At 42.5% G+C, this 24261-nt stretch overlaps 1 protein-coding gene across 1 annotated transcript in view; it reads left to right on the top strand.

Annotated features, from left to right (window-relative positions):
• The window catches only part of EYA2 (EYA transcriptional coactivator and phosphatase 2), a gene marked incomplete at its 5' end in the record, with an annotated part of 32989 nt that extends 12145 nt beyond the window's left edge, over positions 1–20844 (top strand). Inside the window, 7 exons of the mRNA XM_010183299.1 lie at positions 5445–5534; positions 11708–11766; positions 14004–14164; positions 15191–15305; positions 15916–16043; positions 16828–16922; positions 20333–20844. Coding sequence (XP_010181601.1) covers positions 5445–5534; positions 11708–11766; positions 14004–14164; positions 15191–15305; positions 15916–16043; positions 16828–16922; positions 20333–20413 — 729 coding nt within the window. The remainder of the gene's footprint in view (positions 1–5444; positions 5535–11707; positions 11767–14003; positions 14165–15190; positions 15306–15915; positions 16044–16827; positions 16923–20332) is intronic.
• Between the last annotated feature and the right edge of the window lie 3417 nt (positions 20845–24261).

The following is a 24261-nucleotide window of genomic DNA, read 5'->3' as shown; positions in this document are numbered from 1 at the left end:
GCTCAGAATGACTTTGTCCTGTAGTTTTGAATGTCGAGTTAATTGGCACATTGCTAAATAGAAGCAGAGTCAGACAAGCAGCTGATTTGTTATCCGTCTCAAAGGAGCCAGCTTTGCCCCTTTGCTAATGGCCTGCAAGTCTGAACAGAGTACCTGTAAGGCAGGATCTTGGAATGGGCTTTGGAGCCAGCATCGGAGGCGAGAGTGACTTGTACTTGAGAGATTGCCAGAGATAAGCCTGCTTCTCTCTTTCTTTCCAAATTACAGTGTATAAGAGGGGAGAGCTGGCTGTGGACATCCAGCCAACTGGATTAGTAGTAGCTGCAGGTGTTAACAAACACATGTCTTTTTAAAGCATACTCTAGGGCAAGTATAAGCAGTTTATTAAAATTATATCTCAGTGTTTCAGGAGGACAGCGGTAAGAAGGTTTTAATGCAGAGCCATTTGGGAGGATGCTGACAGTGCAGTTTGAAGTGTGGCTGCAATGCACATGAACTTTTGTGTAGGCAATGCCAATACCGTTAGCAGTGAAGATGCAGAAATGCAGGCTCCTGAGAAAGAGTCTAGGACCTACACAGTGCATGCTGCAACATAATTGCAGCTATTTGTACCCACATTCGGTAGCTTAAAGCTGATTTGGGTATGCTTACACATTCTACGTTCCCTTTGTGTCAGCTCATGCCATTGGTATATGAAAGAAAATGTTCCCCTTGGTGAATGGACACTTTTGTCTTCCTCTGCAGCATGTTCCACAGGCTTCTGTTGCCCATGTTTTCCTCTAGTTAGAACTGTCTGCTGAACAGGCAGCAAATTACCCCAAAACAAGCAGATAGGGAGCTGGGAGTCAGCGGTGCCTCACTGAGAATGGAAACTATCTTGCTCACAAGGTGTGGCTGTTGTCAGCAGTGGGCAATAGCCCATCAGTCCTTAACTGAAAGTCATAGCTGTGACAGAAACAGCAGAGAGACAAATCCAAGGATGCTCTTTAGAGCAAACATTTGTGAACCAAAATGTTTGAAAAGGGGCTTATCTTTGTATGCTTTTGTCCTCTGTTGTAGGGAATGGGGGCTTTTTACCTTTCGGTTCCCACAAGACATGTGCTAAGCAGAAATGGGCAGCTGTGAAACTACTACTCCTGTTTGTTTGTTAAAAGTGGGAGTAAAGGGTGTGTTCGGGAGGGGAATAGCAATCTCTTCAAGAATGAATATTTCAAAATGACCACTGCTCCCCTCGTGCTTATTTCCCCCAGCCAATGGGAGGAAGCCTGTCAAAGCTGTGTGTTGGAGGATCAGGAGTGCCTGGTCTGTCCTGTCTGAGCACCAGAGGTTAGCACTAAAAGTAATTTGTGGGACTGTTTAATTTTGACCCTGAAGGAAGCTCTAGCAATGGTGCATGGCAGAGGTGAGGCATACAGGGATACACTGTGGTGCTGGAGTTTTTATTTACGAAAGGAGTTTATTGCCTGTTTTTTACCCCTGCATCTCATTGTCCTTGTCTGTGAAAGCATGACTCGTAGATTAGCAGAGACATAGGACCTCGTTCTTCTAAAGTTACTAAACAAGCACTCAGGGCTGAGTTTTTAGATTAATCAGTTTTCACTGTAAAAAGTGGTTCCTAGAGGAGATTTGATTTCATGCTGTCTCTGGTCCGTTCTTCCTTGGGCTTCATAGGCATCAGAAAACATTGGCTAGATCTGTTACCCAGGAAGCTTGTTCCAGGGCTCCGGGGTGCACTTTTCTTATGGAAGGACGTGTTAGCAGGGATCATCGGTGTGAGTGCAGCAACTTCATGTTGCTCTGCTGAACTCACTCCACTCTAATGTAGACATTAGCAGTCTACCAGGACATCCCCTGCTGTGCAGAGATATCCTTTAGTGGTACAGGATTTGTGTGCCTAGGAAGAGCTCTCTGTCAGCATCTTCAGTTAAATTTCATAATTTTCTTTCAGATTATTTACACATTGTAAAGAGAATTTGGACATGTTGATTGATATACTTACCTCATTTTGGTGCTTTCCTGTCAGTCTGATTTTTCTGTTTATTCATACTCCAATTGAAAGCTGTAGTGACTGTCTTTCCCTGTGTGGGTACAACCTCTAGCACAGTGGGGTTCAAGTCTGGGACTAGCGCTTCTAGATGTTACAGTAATGCAAACACATAACTGCCTGTGGAACCCTGGCCTAGTGCCTCCAGACACCTCTATCATACTGGGAGTGCTGATTTCCCTTTTAACATTATCAGCCTCTTTAAGACTTGGAAGCATGCCTTGCTATAGAGGAAATGTCCATACTATGAAAGGAGTGATGCCAAATCATTTCCCCAAGCGACTTCCCCTCTGGGTGGTAAAATGCATTTTTCTGTTTTATTTTCATTCCATCATATTCTTTACGTCAAGAGAAAGATCTATTTAAAAAAAAAAATCCCTCTCATCTGCAGTTTAATTTCCATATTGTTTAGTTTAAGAAAAGGTAACTTCATACATTGTGAAAATGTTTCCTACTCCCCAATAGTGATTAATACCAATAAAACTAAAGACAGAACTTAGAGGATAAATGACAGATACCAACCAATGAGATTTCCTGAAGAGTTTTAAAGGCTAATGATCCTTGAAATATATAAAAATAAATTGCTTCATTAAAAACTATTTTACAAAATAATTTCTTCCTAGCAGCATATTTTCTTCAAAACAGTTCCCCAGTGTAACTACACCTGGGTAGTAAAATTTGATTCAGTGCTCTTTGCATGGGGTCACAGCCAGATGCCCTGATTATGCCTGTGTCCCCGTGCCCTGTCAGGGGAGCAGCTTTGGGGCTTATAATTAGAGACTTGTTCAAGGCAAGTCTGTTGAAGTTTAGTTTTTGCCCAGAGGAGAAAGTGCCCTTCTTTCTGGGACAGCAACAAGCATGTTTAAGCATGAGTGACAGAGATTTTCTTTAGATGGGCACAATGCTTGTGAGTCACACACATGGCTGAAACCACAGCCATTCTGCTCTAATTAACGAGAACTACACCAAGAATGCGTAATAATTAGGTTACTGTGTAATACACCATCCATGTCAACAGCATCTGCCGCAAAGGTTGATTGAAATGTACTCATCCTCCAAACATTGTGCTCCCTGTTAGAGTTCCTCAACTAATTCATTACTGTCCTGTCATACAATAACATGACTCCACTGAAATCTGCAGAAAATTAGAACAAAGACTACATATAAATCTGCCCTGGTTTAGCAGGGCTTGTAACTTTAGTGGAGGAAAACCACCCACATAAATATAAAGATGAGAGATCCCTGTCCTAATGAAGATGAATTACAAAAAAAAGGCTAATGTGGGAATGCTTTTTTTTTTCCAACTTGTCTGTTGTTTAGTTTGAACAGGCACAATGCTTTAAAGCTATGAGTGTTTATCAAATTAACCACAGATTATTTTTGCTTTTGGTTTTGAAGTATTTAATGATTAAGAAAATGTTCTGCAGGCAACCTTGTTTGCATCAGTGCATTTCTATGGTTTTGCACATTTCTATGGTTTAGGCACAAGGTCAGTTGTTTGAAGACAGGAGAGGTGGTTGACTTTGTGCCTGAGAGACATGGAAAAGTGGCTGAGACTCATCTAATATTGCAGTGCGCAGGCTGAGTACAGCAGATTGTGTTTCAGGGTAACAGATCTGCAGAGGCTGCGCCCAGTGCCCGCTGGGCAGCTTGGAAGCAGCAAGCTAAGAGCTGCAGGAGCCTGCAGCCACCATCCCACATCCAGGGGACAGCCTGGAGGACCACGTAGATCTGCTGTGCGGTGCAGTCAGCTGTTAATGTTGCTCTCCAAGCCAGAAGAAAGGAAAATGGACCAGCCAAAAGTGTCAGTCACTTCTGACATGCAGGGTTGTCTGTGGGTGGCTTCTCTGGGCAAGCAGAGTCAGCCCCATTGGCTCAGGCTGATTTAAGTTTGCGCTTGCTGACTTGGCAAGGAAGTGAAGTGACAGCCCTCTCACAGGCAGTTGCAGTGTCTTGGCTGGGTAGCAAGGGCCAGGGAAAAACATTAATTTTCTAAAACAAATCAACTAAATGCACCAGAGCTGCAGGTAGCATAGTCCTTCTCCAGGGGAATTTACTTAAGGTTTTGCTACTCATGTTGGTAGGAGTAGGATCTGGATGTGAGAAAGTTCACACATGCTTAAAAGCGTATAGAAGCCATTTCAGAGCTGCTGGCATATGCATTTTCACATTCTCTTAATCGTTAAAAAAAGTGCTTTAAAAATGCTGCAGGCAGCCAGAGCTTCTGCATCATGTTAGTTTGGGACCCTCATGGGGAAGGGCCAAGCTAGACCCACACACGGCTAGGCAGGGGCTGTTGATACAAGAAAATGGCAAAATGAGCAAACCGGCACAGCCAGCCCATGCAGAGAGGAGCGTCAGGTGCATTTTCTCAATTTCTAACACAAGCTACAATCACAGATGAACTCATCCAGCATTTTAATGTGCTGTGTCTTGTCTTGTCTTTTTTTTTTTTTTTAGTTGATGCAGTTGAGTGTAACTGCCATTATGGCTACAGTTCTGACTCTGCAAGCATGCTTTATACCACTGCAGAGCACACTCTGTTATGAGCAGGAATAGTCATATTTGGACAAGCGTTATATCGTGCTGTAATTGGGTTTGCATAGTGGGATTGTTTTAACTCTGCTGATGCTGCTAAATAAGTAGGCAGCTTCAGTGAGGATGGGAGAGCTTTGCAGTAGCATGGCTGTTCTTGCATCTCCTGCCCCTGCCGAGGACAGCAGCTACTGTGTCACACACTGGGCGCTGATGTGGGAAGGACCTTTCTGTCCTGTCCTGTGCTGCTTAGCTGAGTTAGCATGGCAGAACAGACCTAAGCCACGCACGCTGAGACACATGGATTGCGCCCTTTAGAGAAAGAGACCAAATTTATGCTTGAGCTCCGGGATTCTGTTTTCAGATTTTGCTCGCCAAGTTGCTGTTTGACATTAGAAGAGGATAATGCTGACCTACAGCTAGTTTGAAGAGTGGAGTTGGGAAAGGATCACCCTCTGTGCCCTCTGTTGCTTTGTACTTGTGAACATAACTGTTCACTAATGATGCTATTGGAGATCAATTCTTGGTCTAACCTAGTGAAGCAATTCTTATATAGTCTCAGATGTCTAAAGGTTCTTGTTATATCATCTGAAGTGTGTGGGCTATTATTGGTCAAGGCAAGCCATAGACATCCTTCAAAGAACAGAATTTGATTATCTAGGAGAGCAAAAGAAAGGACGGGAAAAATGTAAAGATACAGTTGGGAAATAAAATTACTGTAATGAACATATCTTCAGAAAGAGGAATGTGTAAATCCTGTGTTTGCTTTAAAAACTCCCACTGCCCCCCACCCCCCCTAAAAAAGAAAAAAAAAAAAGAAAAATTAAATCAAAGTGATTGGAAAAACCTGATTTTCCCCTAACAGGACACTACAACGTCTGTGAGAATAGGTCTTATGATGGAAGAAATGATCTTCAACCTTGCAGATACACATCTGTTCTTTAATGACCTGGAGGTATGTAGCTGCTTATTTTATTTAACATCTGTCTTTCTAATCATTTGCATCTGGTCTACAAACTTGTTTTTCTGACCAAGAAACTTTCATTTTTGACCCCAAAGAAATGGGCCTTAGATGGCTTATTGGAAGCATACTTTACTGTGTCCCCTTGACATCTTCATTCTGTTAAGGAATTTTCTTCTAAATACACTGTAACAATGATGGCTTTTGGCAGTTTTACGAAATCTAATAATGAGGACATTGCTGCTGTTTCTCCTGAAATTTGCTATTTAATAATTTCATTAAGCTAAATTAGCATAGATCCTATAGGGCAGGTAGCTATTAGCTGTGAGCCAAATCAGAGGTCTTAAAAATGGTCTCTGTTCTTGAGGAAGCTCTGTTTGGACGCAGAGACAGAGCAGGAGGTCTGCTCAAACACAGGCAACTGCAGGATGAAACTATGGGAGCTTCAACATAAATGAACGACCAAGAGGAAAAATCCTTCCTGTTTGTGCTGTGATTAGATCTGATCATGCCTTATACAAAGCAAAAATCCTTTCAGATATGTGGTAAAATTCAAGCGAAGTGATGCTAGCATAGTTCTGTCAACAGCTGTACTATGCTGGTGAAAAGTTGAAAAGTTGTTTGCATTTGCAATCAGTAGAAATCATCTGAATGAGTCACATACAAAGTGAGTAAGATCAGAGTAGCGCTTAGAGGTCTTTGTTGGAAAAAATCTGGCATCCCTGAGCAGACTTATATGGTCTTTTTCTTCACTTGAAAAACGAAGAATTAGTTTCTCTGCCAGATGAAATGAGGGAACTTTTTCTGTGCCTGATGAGTTCAGTGAGAACTTCTCATTCCTTCTTCACTGCTTAATTGCATTGGGGTCCTCTGCATTACAGGAGGTACATCCTTTCCTGCCACCTCTCTCCTTACGATCTGAGGTTTCACTTGCTGAGAAATGTTATTTTCTTTCAAAACAAGTAGTGGGTAGCACCTGAACTGACAGATTTTTCCTCTTTCAGCTTTTTTTCAAAGAGGGAGTTGGTGATTTAGAGTACAGAAAGCTCAAAGTGAAAAAATCCTTGTCTTAGGAAAAAAAAACCAAACAACAAAACCTACAACAAACTAAGTAGAGAGCTGCTGCTTGGGAATCCAGGATACTATATAAGTAGTGATAGTATTTAATATGCAACCAGCACTTTTCAGCCATCAGGTCTCAACATGTGCTGCAACAAAGCTCTGTGTCCTGCAGGAGGCCATCTTCCAGAAACCCTCTGCCTATCTGGACTTTTTCAAGAACATAAGTTGACAAATCAAGTTTTCTTCTTGCTTCACTTACTGCTCTAAAACATGAAATTAAGTAGCAAATTGTTTGGTTTCCGCCAAATTCTGCACATTTATCAGTCAGTAACAGCTTTGGCTGCTAAAAGCAGAGAGTGTAAAGGGACAGCATAGGCAGCTAAAGATGAGAACTACTTGCTGCTGGACCTGGACGGTTCAGAAGTGTGAAAAGCATTTAAAGCTTTTGAAAACAATCAGTGTTCCCGCTAGTCAGAGCAGAAACAAGCAAAGAGATCGCATTGTGAGACAATTTTGTCTTAGGTCTAGCACTAAGATAAAAATGCTAAGCATTCTAAATGATGTTGCATGGCCCTGGTACCTGAAAGTAGATCATTTGCTACTGAAAAGTTTCAGTTTTCCCTTTTCACACATGCTTGATAAGTGAAACAAGTTTTTTTTTCAAACCAAAGCCAAACCAAGGTTTTTGATAAGACTTTTGATTGAAAAAAAAAAAATGAGGGATGAGGTAGAATTCAAGAGAAGTGAGTATTTTTTACAAAATTTCACTTTCCAAATAAAGCTGTTTCAGTCTGGAAGAATTTGCAACAACCAGGATCATCCATGTCTGTTCATTAACCATCTTACTATTTTCATTTAGGGTGATGAAAGTCAGGTTTGAGTAGTCACAAAGTTATATTTAAGGATTGTACTTCACTAAGTCTTAGACTTAAAGAAAAATGCAGTGTATGATACTCTTGTAAAAAAGACATTAATAAAAAGCAAGCTGATTCAGTTCTAGACCCACGAACATTACCATATACATTAGCACCATCATGTGGTATAACACTGGCCTCTACAAGACAAAGTAAGTTAAAACTGTACAGGACTGAAACCAATCCTGAGCATCTTCTATGGTGGGGCAGGGTGAAAGGCACCTTAACTGAGAAAGCAGTAGGAGAGTTGCCTCATTCGGGAGTCTTACTAGAAAACGCTGAACATAGCAAAACATTTTTCTGACGCAATTCCATTTTAGTGAAGTTCAGGCATTTGGGAGGGAGCAACAGTCTGAACCAACTAGAGCATGGCTGACCTTGGTCCTAACAGGCAGAGACAGAGGGAGAAGTGGAGGAAATATTGCCCATCCTCACCACAGAGGCAGGTTGGACAAGGAAATCAGTTACTACCTTGCTTTAGCACAGGGGATGGTTTATTTTGGTGGCTGCGATTTGCGGTGCTGTGCAGAGCAGAATGTGCTGCCAGGGTGTAAGCATTCCCAGAAAGTGGTTGATGAAGATCTATTTGTCCATAGATACAGCAAGATTTGCACAGCCCCAACTAGCATTTGTGTGATCCTCCTTAGTCTGGTGAAGATGTGGCTTCACGTAGTAGCAAAAAACTGGCTTCAAAGTCTGAGTGAGGAGCCTGAATTGGAATGCTCCTTTTTTTCATATCAAAAATCATTCTGAGACTGTTGTTAGCTAAGGTTTTATGTGTTTTCAGGGTTTACCCAGAAGCGATTCAGGCAGCTGTTTTCTGGATGCATTTTTCCTGCTATGCTCCGGGGTGGGAATCTTGGATATGTGAAAAGGCAAACCAGCAGATCCATTCAGCCAACCTGCTTCAACTCATTGTCTTTTAGTGCTGCAGCATAGTAGAGAGACCAGTTTCCCATTTGAGTCACCTCAAACTTCAGGCTAGCTGAATAGAAGGAGGCTGATCACTGGTCCCCAGGGTGGATAGGTGACTGGAGAAGCCTTAGACATAGGCTCCTACCAAACACTTTAAGTCTTTTTACAGAAAGGGATACTCATGTCAGCAAGTTAACTTTGAAGTTGTACAACTTAGAGGTTGGACTTTTTTCCAGCCGATTCATGGCAGGAGGGGAGGTCGATGCTTGTTGAAGCACAGCTTAGTGGTGTGCCTGCCCCATAGCAAAGAATCAAGGCACCAAACACTGACAAGGGCAGCCAGTGAGTTGCATTTCCAGGACATGCAGTGACACAAGCATTGCCCCATTCTGCAGGTTGCTAGCAACATAACCCAGACAAGCAAGGCCTGTGTTTGCTGAGCCACACATTTGACTCATACAAGTGTAGTTTTATCACATTAATTCATCCACTCATGTAGCACTTAGTTGCCTTTCAACCACATCATCTCTGCTTGCAGTTGCAACAGTACAGGCAGTTTAAATCCCTAGGGTCTGCAAGTATAGGCCATACAGGGTGTTGTGTACAAAGAGCTTTGATCACACTGTAGAATATTTGAGTAAATATTTACTTGAACTGAGGTATTCTCATTCTCTGTTTCCCTTTTGGGAAACTGGGAAGAAAAGGAGTTGCCCACGTTACAGATCACAGTGAAGTTAAAACACAAACTCTGGGCTTTCCAGGATTGTGCCTTTTCTTCCAGATGCCTTTTGTTCACAGTGCAATGCTGGCTAAAGAACAGTACTTTCCACCCCCAATCCTTCTGGAGATATTATTGTCTCGCACTCTGGAAAACAGGTATTAAGGACAGGGGGACTGACAAGGGGCTGAGGAATTAACGAACAAGAGGATTAGTGTGTTTGCAAGTTACTGCCTTTCAGAGCCATCCCTGGAAGTTTTGTGTTTGGAGAACTGTTAACACCCCCGCCTAAAGAGGGATGCAAGCTTGACTGATCAATGAATCCACAAGATTTTTAAACATCTCTAACACAGTCCTGGTACACAAATATACAACTTGTGTGTTTGTAAGTTGTTTTCATACGTGCATGAGACATACCTTAAGAATATTCAGAGGGAGTGTAAGTGGTAACAGAAGGAGCTTCTCCACACATCCTCAGGAACAGTTTGTATTTCACAAGGAGGCAGCTGAAGCCGTACCATTGCAAAACTGCGTTAGCTCAGGCTCCTTTACACCTGGGTACAAGGGTCTGGTCCCACCTGGAGGCAGACTGCGTAGCACAGACTGACCTAGAGATACCACAATAGTAAAAACAGTTCAGTTCCCAGAGTTGCAAGGGTTGATTGAGGTCTTACACATTTGACTCAGTTACAGACTGTACATGCCACACATCATATACCTCTGAGATCCTAGAGTATAATTTTAAAAGTCAGCAGATGTGAAAACTGGGATATGCCCCTATTGCAGGCTGCCATTTGAACAATCTGGACCTTCTTTTCAGCAGCCCAGATATCCTGCTTTGATTCCCTACCCACTTAGATTTCAAGGAAGTTCTGCAAGAATGAAAAATTGGTCTCATAACCAAGTAGTAAAACATGGTCCACATTCTTGCTTTAACCAGTTTTCCTGTATTTCACCCAGTAACACGATAGGCTCAGCCGGTGGACTATGAGGTAGTGTCTCACCAAGTGTCATGGTATTTTATTAAGTTAGAAATGTGATAGCTACTGTTGTCACACTTCAGTGTACAGAACAATTCATTCACAAATGAGAAAAACAGATCCCTCCACAAATACCTTTCCCCTGACTTAATGACCTGCATCATACAACTGGAGTGGGCTGCATCAATATTATCCCAGCATGGCCCACAACACCTATTGGGAGGGGGGCTTAAAAAATGATGGGAGTGGAGAAAAGAAAGAGGTGCCAGCAGGGATCTGCTCTTCAGCTGTTTGGCTCCAGTTATATACAGAAATATACACCCCAATGATAAGTTGATAGGAGGACTGATGAGACAAGAACAAGATAAAATTGTGTGTCTTTTTGAGCATTATCTGAAATAAATGCTGTAGTAAATCTCATTATTATGGACAAGAACTATCTGTGACATTTTGCTATTGATAGCAAGTTTGGTTACTCGTTTAAGAATTCTTTTCTTTTTTTATGAAAGGGACCAGTTTAAAGGAGTTCATAAAATCTGTAATTATCTAAGGAAGGTAAGACAAATTCTGTGGTTTACAGAATACTGAAGTGGTGAAGAATAACTGTACCTTGGTACAGCTGCAGCTGTTTGGAATTCAGAGTCCTGTTGTACCAAGTGCTTTTACCTCTGTTAAAAAACCAACTGGAACAAAAGATAGTGTTCATCATCTTGGAGGCTTCTTGTTTTGTTCTTACCTGCAAGAATCATGGAGAAAGGAGGTTTACGGCTGGGAGAGAAGCTTCCCAATTTTCCTCTTTCTAATTTAATGCTAAAACTCGGAAGGAAACCAAAGAAATAACATTTCTCAGATTTTTGAGGCAGGGCCTCCAATGAAGAATTTTGGAAGATAAGATCTAGAGTACATACTGATGCAGGCTGAGCTCCAAGAATATATTCTGGTTAAATTTCCTGTGCATAGATTTCCTCATTACTGACACATTATTCCTTAACTCTGTCTGTGGCCAGGGCTATGAAAAGGTGCCGCCTTCAGTGCTTCAGCCCAGCTTTCCCACACATCAAAGGAAGCTCAGCCCCCTCAAAACAAACTGGGAAAGCACCAGCAGGACAAGCGTCTCTGAAAATTACTTTGGGACAGATCTTGTCCCCTTGTAATTATGTGTGCATACACCTCCTGTCCAAAGCAGTATTCTCACAGGGGGAGAAGCTGCCAAATCCTTGCCTTATCATTCATACAGAGTTTGAAAACCACAGTTTTCCTGGCTAAAACACAAGCATCTCTCTCCCTCCTGTCTCCATAGGAAGGAGTTTCACTTACTGCATTATTCAGGAGCTGTTGTGCCCTTAGATAACAGCATATCACACACACACACACACTGTGTATTCATATTCTGTGCAAGTGCTGATGATACTTGTTGCTAACAGTGAACTGGCTAGACTATGCCAGACAATACTAGCAATATGTAAGATTTTATCTCTTTACTATTACCCTTAAAGTAATATTTCATCACATTCATTCAAAATTGTTTTCGAAGCATTTGCTTACTACTGTTTTGGGTTTTTTTCATCCACTTCTCAGGACTGTGACCAGATCCACATAGATGATGTATCATCAGATGATAACGGTCAAGATCTAAGGTACGGGATCTCCAGGCTGGAAGCTGCAGGTCAGGTAGTCCCCAGCTGTTTGAAAACAGCAGGGGGCTGGTCGGTGATGTAAAATAACATTCTCAGCCATGCACGCTCTCCCTCCTTGGCTCCGTGCTGTCTGTATTTATTACACATACCGAAGCACAGAGCCCCTTCTTTCTCACTTTAGTATGCCTGTGCATACTGCTGAGCCCTGACTATACTGGGTATTGAACCATTCTGGGAAATACATCTGAAACTAGGTTGAACTCCAGTCAGACTGCACTGCTTTCTGATATGATTTGTCCAGCCTTTTGACACAGGTGTGGCAAAAATGCTTCAAAACCAGATTGAAAGGTTTCCCACTGCCCAGTCTGTAATGAATGGGCTTAGTAGTGAGGATTGTGCACCTTGTCATGCCAGAGCCTTGTCACTGGTAGAAATGTATACCAAACCTGCACCAAACGTTATTGTTATCTGTGTAAGTTAGACCACCATGTACATAAAATCTATTTCTGTACAATTACATCCACTTTTCCCAAAGTGTTGCCTGCCAAGTCATGGTAGTTGGCACAAGAATGAAATGTGCAGAGCTCATCTAGAGCTTTATAATTTGTGGGTTTTATTGCTGTTTTTTATGAGAAATTTGTGCCAAAACAGCACAGAAAACAAGGAAGTGCTTTAGGGAAGAGGTTTTTCCTTCTGCAGAGAACACTTGAAAGGTTTTTTACTATAACTGAAATGCCAGTTTGTGCTTTGCAATGCACTGAAATTGTATGTGTATGTTTAGGTCCTTAGGCTCCAGTGCCTGTAAGCAGATGATACTTGTGGATACTTGTTCAGGCATTGATTAAAACATCGATCTGAGTTTTATCTCAATCAGTGTATTTACTTCAAGTGAACAAAAAAAGCCGTATACTAACAGTGTATCTTGAATCCTGTAAAAAGCCCCAGCCTGAATGGTTTCGGTTGTTTCAAAAATACTTCTCAGCTGCTTCTGGCTTGTCTATGTAGGAAATGAAGCTGAGCTGACTGAAGTTATGTTGAGCATGCTAAACTCCTATCTGGATGCTCGAATACAGAAATAGAGTGGCATCAGGACTTTCTAGAAGGGGAAATTACTGCAGTAAATCAGGATGTGAATATACAAGCACTGGCTGCTCTCTCAATGAGGTGTCAGAAGCACTATGAGCTGAGCTAACTTCAGGCTGCAGCTGAGAAGGGTAGGTTTGTGTCACTGAGCCTTTCTGGCCCTTCCCTTGCCAAGTTCAAGCCAAGTTTGTCCAAAACTGCTGGGTCTGTGACCTGATCCAGCCAACTGTGCCCTATGAGCTGCCCTCTTTCGTCGCAGCTCAGTCTGAGATCTTCTCAGACCATGAAACCCACCCTGATGCTGTCATCTGTCAAACATGTTTTTAAGCTGGTACTGCCTCTTTGTGTGCTTTCCACTCCTGCATCCCAGGGAACTGATCCAGCTGAAAAGCAACTTCTTTTTTTTTTTAAAGCTGTATTATTTTTTAACTGGAACAGTTCCCTGATCTGATTCATCTCAGTGCAGAAGGAACAGTTGTGCTGTTACAAAGAAAAGAATATCAAGAAGGGCTGAAGACAGGAACAAATGCCTGGTAGAAGCCAGGATTGCCTTCTTCAGAGAAACTGCCTGTTTAAGCTGTTTGTGGAACTGTCACTTGCCCCAGTTCATTGTGGTAATAGCTCTAGAGTTGCTTCAAAATATTAACTCAGTCAAAGGAAAAAAAAAGCACCCCACAAAAAACTTTACATGTTGCAGGCAGTTAAGGCTCCTTTAGTTAATTTCCTACTATTTTTCTTGATCTATTATGTGTTCAGAGCCTGTTTAGCAATACAGTCAGGCAGTCAGAAAGTTACCACTGGAATTTTCTCCCTTAGGATCCGAGTATATCTGCAGTTACCTTAGCAACCTGCATGAGAGGCAGGTGAGGAGTTTCAGTGACTTGAGGGCAGTCAGATGTTTCGTAGTCCAGAGGACCTCAGAATTGGCAGGGAGTGCTAAGTAACCTGTGTTGTGTTTACAGTAAGGACATTTTAAAATCTGTTCTAGTAACTGTGCTAGAGGTGAGCTCTAGTTCTCTACAGTGTGTCCTGCCTGCATCTCTGCTGCCACTTGTCTCCACATTTCGTTTTGCTTGTTTGCACTCCTTGCTGGCACTGTGTGGACTGTAATTATATCGACCTCTCCCTCTCCCCTTCCCTCCTCCCTTTCCCAGCACATACAACTTCTCCGCAGATGGCTTTCACAGTTCAGCTGCCAGTGCAAATCTGTGTCTGGGCTCAGGCGTTCATGGGGGAGTTGACTGGATGAGGAAATTAGCATTCCGCTACCGTCGGGTGAAAGAGATGTACAACACCTACAAAAACAACGTAGGGGGTAAGTGTCTGTGGCCAGGCAACGAGCGTGCCTTTCATATTCTCAAATATTTCTGACCCTGCTAGGGACATCTATGGAGGAGATGTAGAAAGCACAGTGATAAGTATACTTTACACTAAGCTGAACAAGTGTTTCGGCAGTCGTCCTTAAATAAGGTTCTGTACAGGATTTGCAGAATGTATGCTTAAATACCAGGTATAGTAGTTGGAGAAGTACTCAAGTCTGAGAGTGGGGCTTTATTGTGTAATTTCTTTGACAGGAAATCAACCTTTTCCGATTTTCCAGAATGCTTAGTAAGAAAACAAACAGTCCAAAACTATATATGCTGCTTTTTTTTCTACAGAACTCATTGCTAATCTCTGAAGGCATTCTTGTATCCTGACTACTTGTTTTTAAATTCCACAAAACAATACACCAGATACCAGGATGCTCCAGGTTCCTTCCTCTTGGCTAGTTCCAGACAGTTCTTCCAATAGGCTCCTTTGCTTCTCACTTAGAATATCAGTGCCAGGTCTTTGACTTGAAGGGGAAAGAAGCAAAACTCAGAGTATCACCACAATCTTTTTTTTTGGTTGGAGGAATAGTCTACCCCCTTGTACTGGTAATGGTGCATAGCTTTTCAGGATAAACAAAACCATCCTAGCTTCAGATGTCTTTCAGCTCAGGCCACTAGGCACTATAAACAGCTCTTTTGTCCTCTTGCTCACTTCCCATGCCAGGTTTATGCTAACCCCAACAAAGACGTTTTACTGAGGTCCTGCGGCGTGCGGGTTACCGATACCATTCCGCTGGAGAGGAAGGAAGCGGGGCGGCCGTAGCACAGGAGCGCGCTGCAGTCAGGCCTCGTGTACCTCAAGGCAGAGCCTTAGAGTGACATGGCAGTGGGCAAAGGGAAGCAGCCTGCACCAGGGCCAGGAGAAGGGTAGTGGGAGGGATTGGGTTCAGAACACAGACAGGAGTCCTTTGGCTTCTACATACAAACTCATGCTTTCTGTGCTTCTGCTAAGATGCTTTCCCTGCTTACAGGTTTAATAGGAGCTCCTAAGAGGGAAACCTGGCTGCAGTTAAGAGCAGAACTTGAAGCGCTGACTGATCTCTGGCTCACACATGCTCTGAAGGCGCTGAATTTGATACATTCCCGGTAAGAACAGCTTAAGAAATTGCCTGCAGGCTTGATCCAGGATCTCCTTTGCTTCCCATTTTTTCCCCTCTAAACAAATCGAGACACATTTATAGGACTTTGCTGGCCAAACCTGCGGGAGGCCAGTCTGCACATGTTTGCCAGATTTGTGGTGTCAAAGGTTGGGGTGAGCTTGAGATGATGAACTGAGCAAAAGAAAAATCAGTCCTTTTTCTTGCCTTTTCTTGACAACTTTATCTGTGGCACACTTTTCATGTGAGCAGGTTTACCAAAGGGTAGGGACAAAAGGGCCCTTCTATCCCTGAACACGTTCACTCAAAAAACCCAGCACAGACATTACTACATGTGTTTATAATCCCACAAAATAGCTCCTGGCATGCATGCTGCATGTCAGGCTGCATTTCTGCTGCTAGTTTGTTTCATGTTTCTTTCATTCAACTAAACTGATAAAAAGATATTACCAGTACTCATGTTATCTGCCTCTAGCTGCGTAATTTCCCTGTGGCTTGGAAACTCCCAGTTGCAGGAAAGGTTTGCTTCCTGCCATCTTTCAGTCTAGAGTAAAAGAAAGAAACACGGATTGCCACTTTCACTAACTTTTATTTTCTAGGCCTAACTGTGTGAATGTGTTGGTCACCACAACTCAGCTTATACCAGCTCTTGCTAAAGTGCTTCTCTATGGACTGGGCACTGTCTTCCCCATTGAAAACATTTACAGTGCAACAAAAACGGGTAAGAGCAAACTATCTTAGGCCTCGCTGAAGATAGGTTGAAGTTTTGTCCCTAAGTCAGGCACATTCGTTCAACCTGACCGCAACAAGCAATATATGAGCTTTATTTTTAGCTCCATGCTTACACATCTCTAGTTCACATCCTGACTGCCCACACTTTAGTTAGTACAGACTGGGGGGAAAAAAAAAAAAGTCTTCCAAGTGTTTCCATGGGTGAGTGAACCTGAAAAATCCCCACCCTATGGAGCATCTGCTGCATGTGGGATGCTCAGCTGCACCCAGCTAGGAGGAGAGTCTGGTTGGACCTACTCCATGGAGAAGCAGTTCGGGACCTGTTATTCTTGCAGAGGGGTTAAGTTGCATGAGTAATAAGTACTGGTAGGGTTGGCTTGGGGCTTTTTTGTGTTCTGTCCTTTCTTGTATAATTGTTTGAGCCTCTGAGGTTTGTTTTTACTGCAACCAGAACAAACAGAAGAGGGCTCTTGTGACATTCATGGCATTCAGTTTCATCAGTCTTACCAACTGCTGGTCTAAGCAGTGCATCAAAGTCACAAAGCTTACGGAAAACTGCCAGCACTTGGAAGTCCTTGGCTAATAAAGGAAATGCTGGTAGCTGTCATAAGATAGAGAGAATCCATCTCAGATGAAGATTCAGTTACGTTCTGATTTCAAAAGAAAATGAGGAATGTAGCAGCAAGTTCAACACCACTTCCAGTACGTGAATGTCAGACCTACCTGCTGTATGTGTCCAGGTTAAAAAATGTGTCTTCTCTTCTGTTGCTTGGGGAAAGAGAGCTGTTTTGAAAGAATAATGCAAAGGTTTGGAAGGAAAGCCGTGTACATTGTAATAGGAGATGGTGTTGAAGAGGAACAGGGAGCAAAAAAGGTACAGTTTGTGGATACCATGCTGGATTTTTCCAAGTTTTCATTTCAATGACCCTTTATTTAATTAAGCATTTAATGAAGCTCCCTTCATTTGAAACAGATAACAATTGGTCTCATTTTTTAATATGCAAAATACACAACAACCTTGAGAGAAATTTCCTCCTGTAAAGCTGGTGCCATTTTTCAGGTAGTCGCTGTGTCACATGTTCCAGGAATCGTTCTGGCTTAACAAGGATGGCTTTAAACACATGCAAAGGAAAACTCCAATGTGTGATCTCAGTTAAGCAAGCAGGATGAATTTATGATCTATACCTGTTACTTTTGTAAATTCCAAATTATTGGAATTAGTTTTTAATTACTTTTTAGAATATGCATATATACATACATGTATTTATATTAATGACTCATTGTGATCGTAGAGTGTAATGCCATTAGAGAGAAAAGCAAAGGGACAAGTACTGAGCTGCTGCTTTTATCAGTGATTTATGGATCAATGTGATTAATTTCACAAGCAAAATGAAACTGGAAGATGTACTGAATACAAAGTAGAACAGAAACTGCAAAAGCAGTACCGTCAGGAACAAGAAGCCCTCAATCACTGCATAGATGTGGCCTACTGACATAGGCAGCCTTAGAAAGAATTGAATGGACTGACCTGGGCATCCCACTGAGCCCTCCAGTCATTAGTATCCACAGTCCTCTGACTGGGAAGTGAGCACTGGAGTTTTAGGGACTGGCTGAAGCTTTGCTTTGGGGAGTCTGTAAGAAGAGGCAGCCAGAACCCCAGAGCTTGGAAGAAATCACAGCAAAATTTGAGAAGACCAAAGCTTGCATTCTGCTTACAGTGGTTGGGGGTTGGCTAGAGATCCAGTAAGGAATACCTTCTGCCACATACAGGGGTATCAGTGTATTACAGACACCCAACCTGCCTCCACCTTGGAAAACTTGCATCTGCAGATGGTTCTGTAGCTCATGAAGGGTTAAGGAGTTGTCAGAGAAGAGTCCAAAAGGCATGACTGGGGATGAGGTGATAATAGCCTGCTGCTTTTGACAGTCCAGTGCCGTACTTCAAAGGTAGTGGGTCAGTGAACATGACTGCATCAAAGGCTGCAGGGACTCTCTGAAGGAGTGGAAAGGTTCAATAATCTTCTGTAGGCAGGATTTCAAGAGCCCTCTTGCTTGTATCTCCTGGCCTAAGCAGCTCTCCCATTAGTAGAGCACATTCTTTGCTGGGCTGTTGCCTCCTGTGATTGATGACAATCATTAGTCAGGACTTCTGCACACCTGAGCTTTAGACAAAAAAAAGGAGGGGGTTTGCAGGGGGGCACAGAGCCTTTCACTGTTTTGCTGACAGCACTGATAGTATCTCCATTTTAGTGGGTCATTTTTCTTCACCCATCTGAGGAGTGATAAATCTGTAAATGCTGAACAACAGGAGTGGCTGGGAGGCCAAGTTTTCTTCTCGTTTAAGAAAGAAAAATAGATAATTTAATGGAAGGGGTTTAATAATAACCGGAGGAGGGGGAGAGAGAAGGAAATAACTTTTCCCTTTAAAGTGAAATTACAGAGCAATGGATTCCTGTCACTTCAGCGGTCTGTGTTTACTTGCTGTTTCTATACACACTGATAAATAGCCTGAAGGAAACATTTGATTACTGACAGTCAACATAGCAGGGGGAAGCTTGAGTTGTATTTAAACGTTAGAGGTGTGTAAATAGACATCCTGTAAAACAAACGTCTAGAACCACTGGAGTTTTTTACACAGGTAGGTGTACACTTGGAAAAGGAACATCTGCCTTCATCAGAATCATCTATCTAGGATGTGTATGTTCCCTACAGCTCTAAGCTATTTATCCAGAAGCACTAAGTTTACAGTTTAGTTACTTACAGTGATAAAATACTCAGAAATTTTATTCCCACACTGGAAAGGGAGTAAGCTCTGTCAGTTAAAGCTTTCTGTATGTTTGTTACTGCATACATATCACTGACTGTCCAGAGTATTTTGGACCAGTGTTTTGGGAGGACGCTGAGAAAATCACAAGCCCCAACGTTGTTACAAAATCTAAGTACAGAAACAAGTGTGTCTGATCTAAAGTAGAACTGCTTTATATGTTTCGGATAAGAAAGAAATCCAGTTGAAGCCCCAGGCTCACCAAAGCATGCCACGAAAAGCTGTATTTCACATCTAAAAGAAAGCCCTGATTATTTTGAGGTTATCTCTGAAAGCAACCACAATGGCTAATGATTGCAGAACTACATTGTTAGGATGATGCTTTCAGAGCACTGTTTGTACTTTACCAGATTACAGTTTCCATCTTGGGTCCCCTGCATCATTGAACTGCACTTGTTTCACAGCACTTTAAAAAGTCAGTACTTGGTCCTCTTTCATCTTTCAGATGCAAGTCTGGTTTTTCCTAGAGTATATTCATAGTTTTCAAGAGATTAATCACGGTATTATAAGGAAGATGTAGTGGGTCACAGAGAGTTGGCCTTTCCAGATTTTGTCTAGATGCTAAGATTTCAAGTAGAACTGACTGGTTAAAACTCAGACATTTGTAACTTCAGATTTATCACAGTAAATATGCATTGAAAAACAGAGGGGCAGGAGAAGTATATAAGCTAGTCTCTCAAAAATGGAAATTAGTAAAGTTTCCTGAGGACAAGCTGTTGTATAACCCTTCCTCTAAGACAGCAGTGTTACACTAAATGAGTGAGTGATTATACCAGTTACACCATTATACCAGTTCCTACATTTCCAGAAAATGCAGCATGACCTAATGTTCCAGTTAACTTGGAAAAGTAATTGTTAGAAAGCATTTTGACTCTCTGTGGTAATACATTATTTTGTTTACATTTTTGTAAATTTTAATAACTTCATTTTATGATGTGCATCGTTTATGTGTCTGTGAAGCACTGACAACAGCTTTCACCAGTGGTAAGTAGGGCAACTTTGAAACTGGTGTTACAGGATGAGATTATGAGGCTTTCTGGAGAGCCCAGGAGTCTTGTGGAGCTTGTTACAGTAGCTGAACATCACTAAGTGGCAAGAAGATTGTTTCTAGGAGTACTGCAATACTAGAAACATTCTTAATTAAACCAAGAAAAAAAAAAACCAGGAGAGTAAAGTTGAGTAGCTAGTACATACAGAAAGTCAGTCTGCATCCTACATCAGCTCTGAAGCAGGACACTCAAATTGTGGAGGATCTCTCCTCCTCTGCATGGGAGAAACGTAACAGCAAACAGACACCCCCACTGCCACCTCCTTCTCCAAGTTGAGCCTCCTTGCCTGTGACACTGTTACAGCCTGGTGGCCCGAGTACAAAGCTCTGTTCCTGAGGGTGCAAACTAAGAAAGTTGTGGTCTCGGTATTAAACAAAAACCAAAAAATGCCCTCTTTTGGTTTCACTCTAGCACAACATGCCATTCTGGAGAATCTCTTGTCACGCTGACCTGGAAGCTCTTCGGCACGCCTTGGAACTTGAATATTTGTAGCAGACCCCAACATCTTAGCAGTGTGAGGGCTTCACTCAGTTACATCGGTTCCACCTATTCCTCAACATTTTCTTATTAAAAAAAAAAAAATCCCACAGCAACTGCAGTTTTTCTTTTTTTTGAAGGAGAACCCTTTCAGTGGAAGCCTTTAAGAACTTGCAGCCAAAGAACATTGTATCAAGTCTTCCTTCCCGTGGACATAGGAAAAGCCTTCAGATAACTCGCTGGGGATGCTGCAATTGCATGGTTAAGCTGGATGCATAGAGCTGTAATGGCCTTTTGCCATCATCGACAAACACGAAAAGACTTGGGTCTACCTGTCAGTTTTCTTGCTTTTGAAAGGGGAAGAGGACACAGTAAGGAGTCTCTGCAAAGTACAGCACATCACATGGGACCTTCTGAATAGAAGAGTGACTGTTGATTTTTTTTTTTTTTTGTATTTTTTAATTTATGAACTAATCTCATTACTCTGGTATTAAGCTCTGTACCTGTGTTTTTAATCTGGCTTTTTTGGGGTGGGTGGGGAAAGTCTTACCATTCTAAATTAATAGTTTATTTCTCCAGAACAAACTCTGGGGAAAATCATGTTGTGTACATTAATAATAAGGACACATGGTACTGTTGGTAAGAACTATAGCTGTGTTTTTAAATCTTACATAGGTGGTATGTGGACTGTGCATGTGTCTACACGGTGCCTTATGCTGCCATCTTGGTTTTGGGGTTTTGGGTGGGGAAAAAAGTACCTTGTGATGAGTGAAAGGCATTAAATAAAAACCTGTTTACATTTTGGGGGACTAGATTACCTGCCTTCTCTTCTCTCCAGCCACTCTTGGTTCTAGAGGTCTGTGTAGGATACATTCTCCCCGTTTCAAGGTAGGATCAGACCAAGCCCCCTGGGTGCACAGTGGCAGCTGTACCCAGCTCTCCTGTCTGTCATGGGACAAAGAGTGAAGACAGTGGCTGAGTCTGCTGAGAGAGAGCTGGGGCACTCAGCAAATCTGCCTTGTCCTGCAAAGGAAGATAAAGGGCAAGCAAAGACTATGGCTGTGCATATTTATTTTTAATGTAAATAAATGCATCTACAAGTAAGCTTCAGCTTTAGGATTTCTGCTGAGCTGGCTTGTTAATTCTTACTGTCAAAATATTGGGCCTGGGTGAATCTCTACTTCACGTTCAGAACTGCTCATTCTTGCTTGCTATTGCACCAAATAACCTCAGAAGGATCAGAGCCTCACTGGAACAAGGTGTTAGAGACATGCAGCAGGAAAGACAATCCTCTTATCCACCATGCATGAATCAAGATCAAACAAGTAAGGGTCACACAAGTTACAAGCGTGTTACAAGTGCTGCAGAAGTGATACTCGTAAGGTCTGAAATATTTACCTCAGGAAACAGATTCACTGCTAGATCAGTGAGGGGATTTTCCACCAAGCTAAAACAGAAAATCGGATCTCAGAATAATCTGATCTCAGTCTTTGGCTCAAAAGGTAGCAGCCACGCAACAGCTGCAAAACATGTTAGCTCTGTGTGTCGACAGCAGCATGACCAAAACAAGCCTTCAGTACACACTTCGGGGGCATCTACAGAGAGCTGAGTACAACACACCACAAAATGGGATTTTTTTCTAGCAGTGGTGGCTGCCTCCAGCCCTGCTGAGAAGCAAGTCCAGCAGAACTTTTCCCTCGAGGTTTTCCAGCTGTAAGACTGTCACAAATAGGAAGTTTTAGCACAAGTCATGGAAATCAAACTCAATGGAGAATTGACTGATGCTTGCAAGATAAGCAAAATAAAACCTTTGAAAGAGGAACAAATGCCAGAGGATGGCAGACTCTTAAGAAAGCGCAACTTAAGCTTTTAACACTCTGTCAATCAGCTTCTTAATTTTTCTTCCTTGAAATTCCAAATTTAACACCTGCCTTAATTGAGTCGATTATCTGAGTACTAATTTTTTTCGTAAAGCTTCTTAGAAGATTTTGCATTCTAAATGTATTTAAAGATTCTAAAGCTCTGCTTTCTGTCTCCAAAGTCCTTAGCTGAGCTTCGAGGCTGTTCTCTGTTAGTACCTGATCGTGCTCCATGTCCTGTTGTGAAATCTCTCCTATGTGTGATTTCTCCATGTTCCTCCCAACTCATGCTTTTACCTTATCCACAGTAGCACAGCTGATGAGGGTGGTGCACACCAGCATCAACCACTTGTTGGTCGGACGGGGTACCACTTCCTCCCAGTCGCTGTGGCACATGTTCATCTCACTACAGCAAGAGTATCAGGATTTACTGTTCTAGGAGAGGGGGGGGGTCCATAACAGCTTTTCACTCAAGAACATAAAAGGCCTGGGAACAGATGCACGTGTGCACACACGTGCACAGGCCTTTCTCAGCTCTTTCACCTGTGTTTTTAATCTATTTGTACATTGCTACAGCATAAAGTTCTTGCTTAGTCACATTACTGACCAGACTGGAGTACAGCAACACTGTGCCAAGGTTTCTAAATAAGCTGCAGTATGGCCAGATCCGAGGTGAACAAACCAAGAAAGTCATTAAAGTACCATTACCAAAGAACCATTAGTAAAATGTATAGCTGATACCAAAACCTATTCTGTTGTAGAACATGTTGTATGTTAGTACATGTCGGAACCTCTAAAAAATATGGGTGTTTAGTATCTTAAATAGAAGAGGGGACATGAAAGATCCATCTGGTGAGAGAATACAGGCTGAAGTCCTGGATGAGACTGTAAGCATGAGGGTGCAGGAGATGCTGTCACAGCTCCTTTCCAACATTTTCAGTATGTCATATCTGAGCAGAACAAAGCTTGGCACTTCTTTACCTTTTCCTGAGTTTCAGCTACTTATGTTGTTGAAAAATGGGCAAAGAGCAATAGCAGATTCAGTTGTGAATATCTTTTATCCCAAGAACTTAAAATGAGGAGTAACAAATGCAGCAACATACTTACTGGAAAACTTGCAGCCAGAACAGAGACCATTCAGAAATGAAGATGGATTCAAGACTTGTGCTGTCCCTGAGAATTGGGAGTAAGGAATTCTCCCAGCAGACAGTGTCGGAAGTAGCTTTGGGCATGGTTGCTTTGCGGTCACCTCTAGGACCTACAAGCATCACCACTTAGAGGAATTTAACAGAGTTGCTGTTCCTGCATCGTTTTCAAAGACCACCTTTTGCTCAGCATGTAGGATTTCAGGTCTGCCTCTGCTTTGGCCTGGCTTAAAGCTCAGGTGCGTTTCCCAGCTCAGAGTGCTTTATCTAATGGGCAGTATTCATCTATACGTCTTTTGAGCCTGTACAGCGTGACTTGCCACACTGCACCCATGCACTCCTTTTGCAAAAGCCTAAATCTGAATTTTACAGGGACTGATCCACACCGTGCACCTGCTCTTCACAGAATCACAGAACGTTAGGGATTGGAAGGGACCTCAAACAATCATCCAGTCCAACCCCCCTGCCGGAGCAGGAACACCCAGATGAGGTTACACAGGAAGGCGTCCAGGCGGGTTTTGAATGTCTGCAGAGAAGGAGACTCCACAACCTCTCTGGGCAGCCTGGTCCAGTGCTCTGTCACCCTCACTGAGAAGAAGTTTCTTCTCAAATTTAAGTGGAACCTCCTGTGTTCCAGTTCGTGTCCGTTACCCCTTGTCTTATCATTGTTTGTCACCGAGAAGAGACTGGCTCCATCCTCGTGACACTCACCCTTTATATATTTATAAACATGAATGAGGTCTCCCCTCAGTCTCCTCTTCTGCAAACTAAAGAGCCCCAGCTCCCTCAGCCTTTCCTCATAAGGGAGATGCTCCACTCCCTTGATCATCTTTGTAGCCCTGCGCTGGACTCTCTCCAG

Source organism: Mesitornis unicolor, unplaced genomic scaffold (genome assembly GCF_000695765.1).
Source record: "Mesitornis unicolor isolate BGI_N332 unplaced genomic scaffold, ASM69576v1 scaffold20894, whole genome shotgun sequence".
NCBI lineage: Eukaryota > Metazoa > Chordata > Aves > Mesitornithiformes > Mesitornithidae > Mesitornis > Mesitornis unicolor.
The sequence above is the reverse complement of the archived record's forward strand: the minus strand, read 5'-3'. Positions and strand labels throughout refer to the sequence as shown.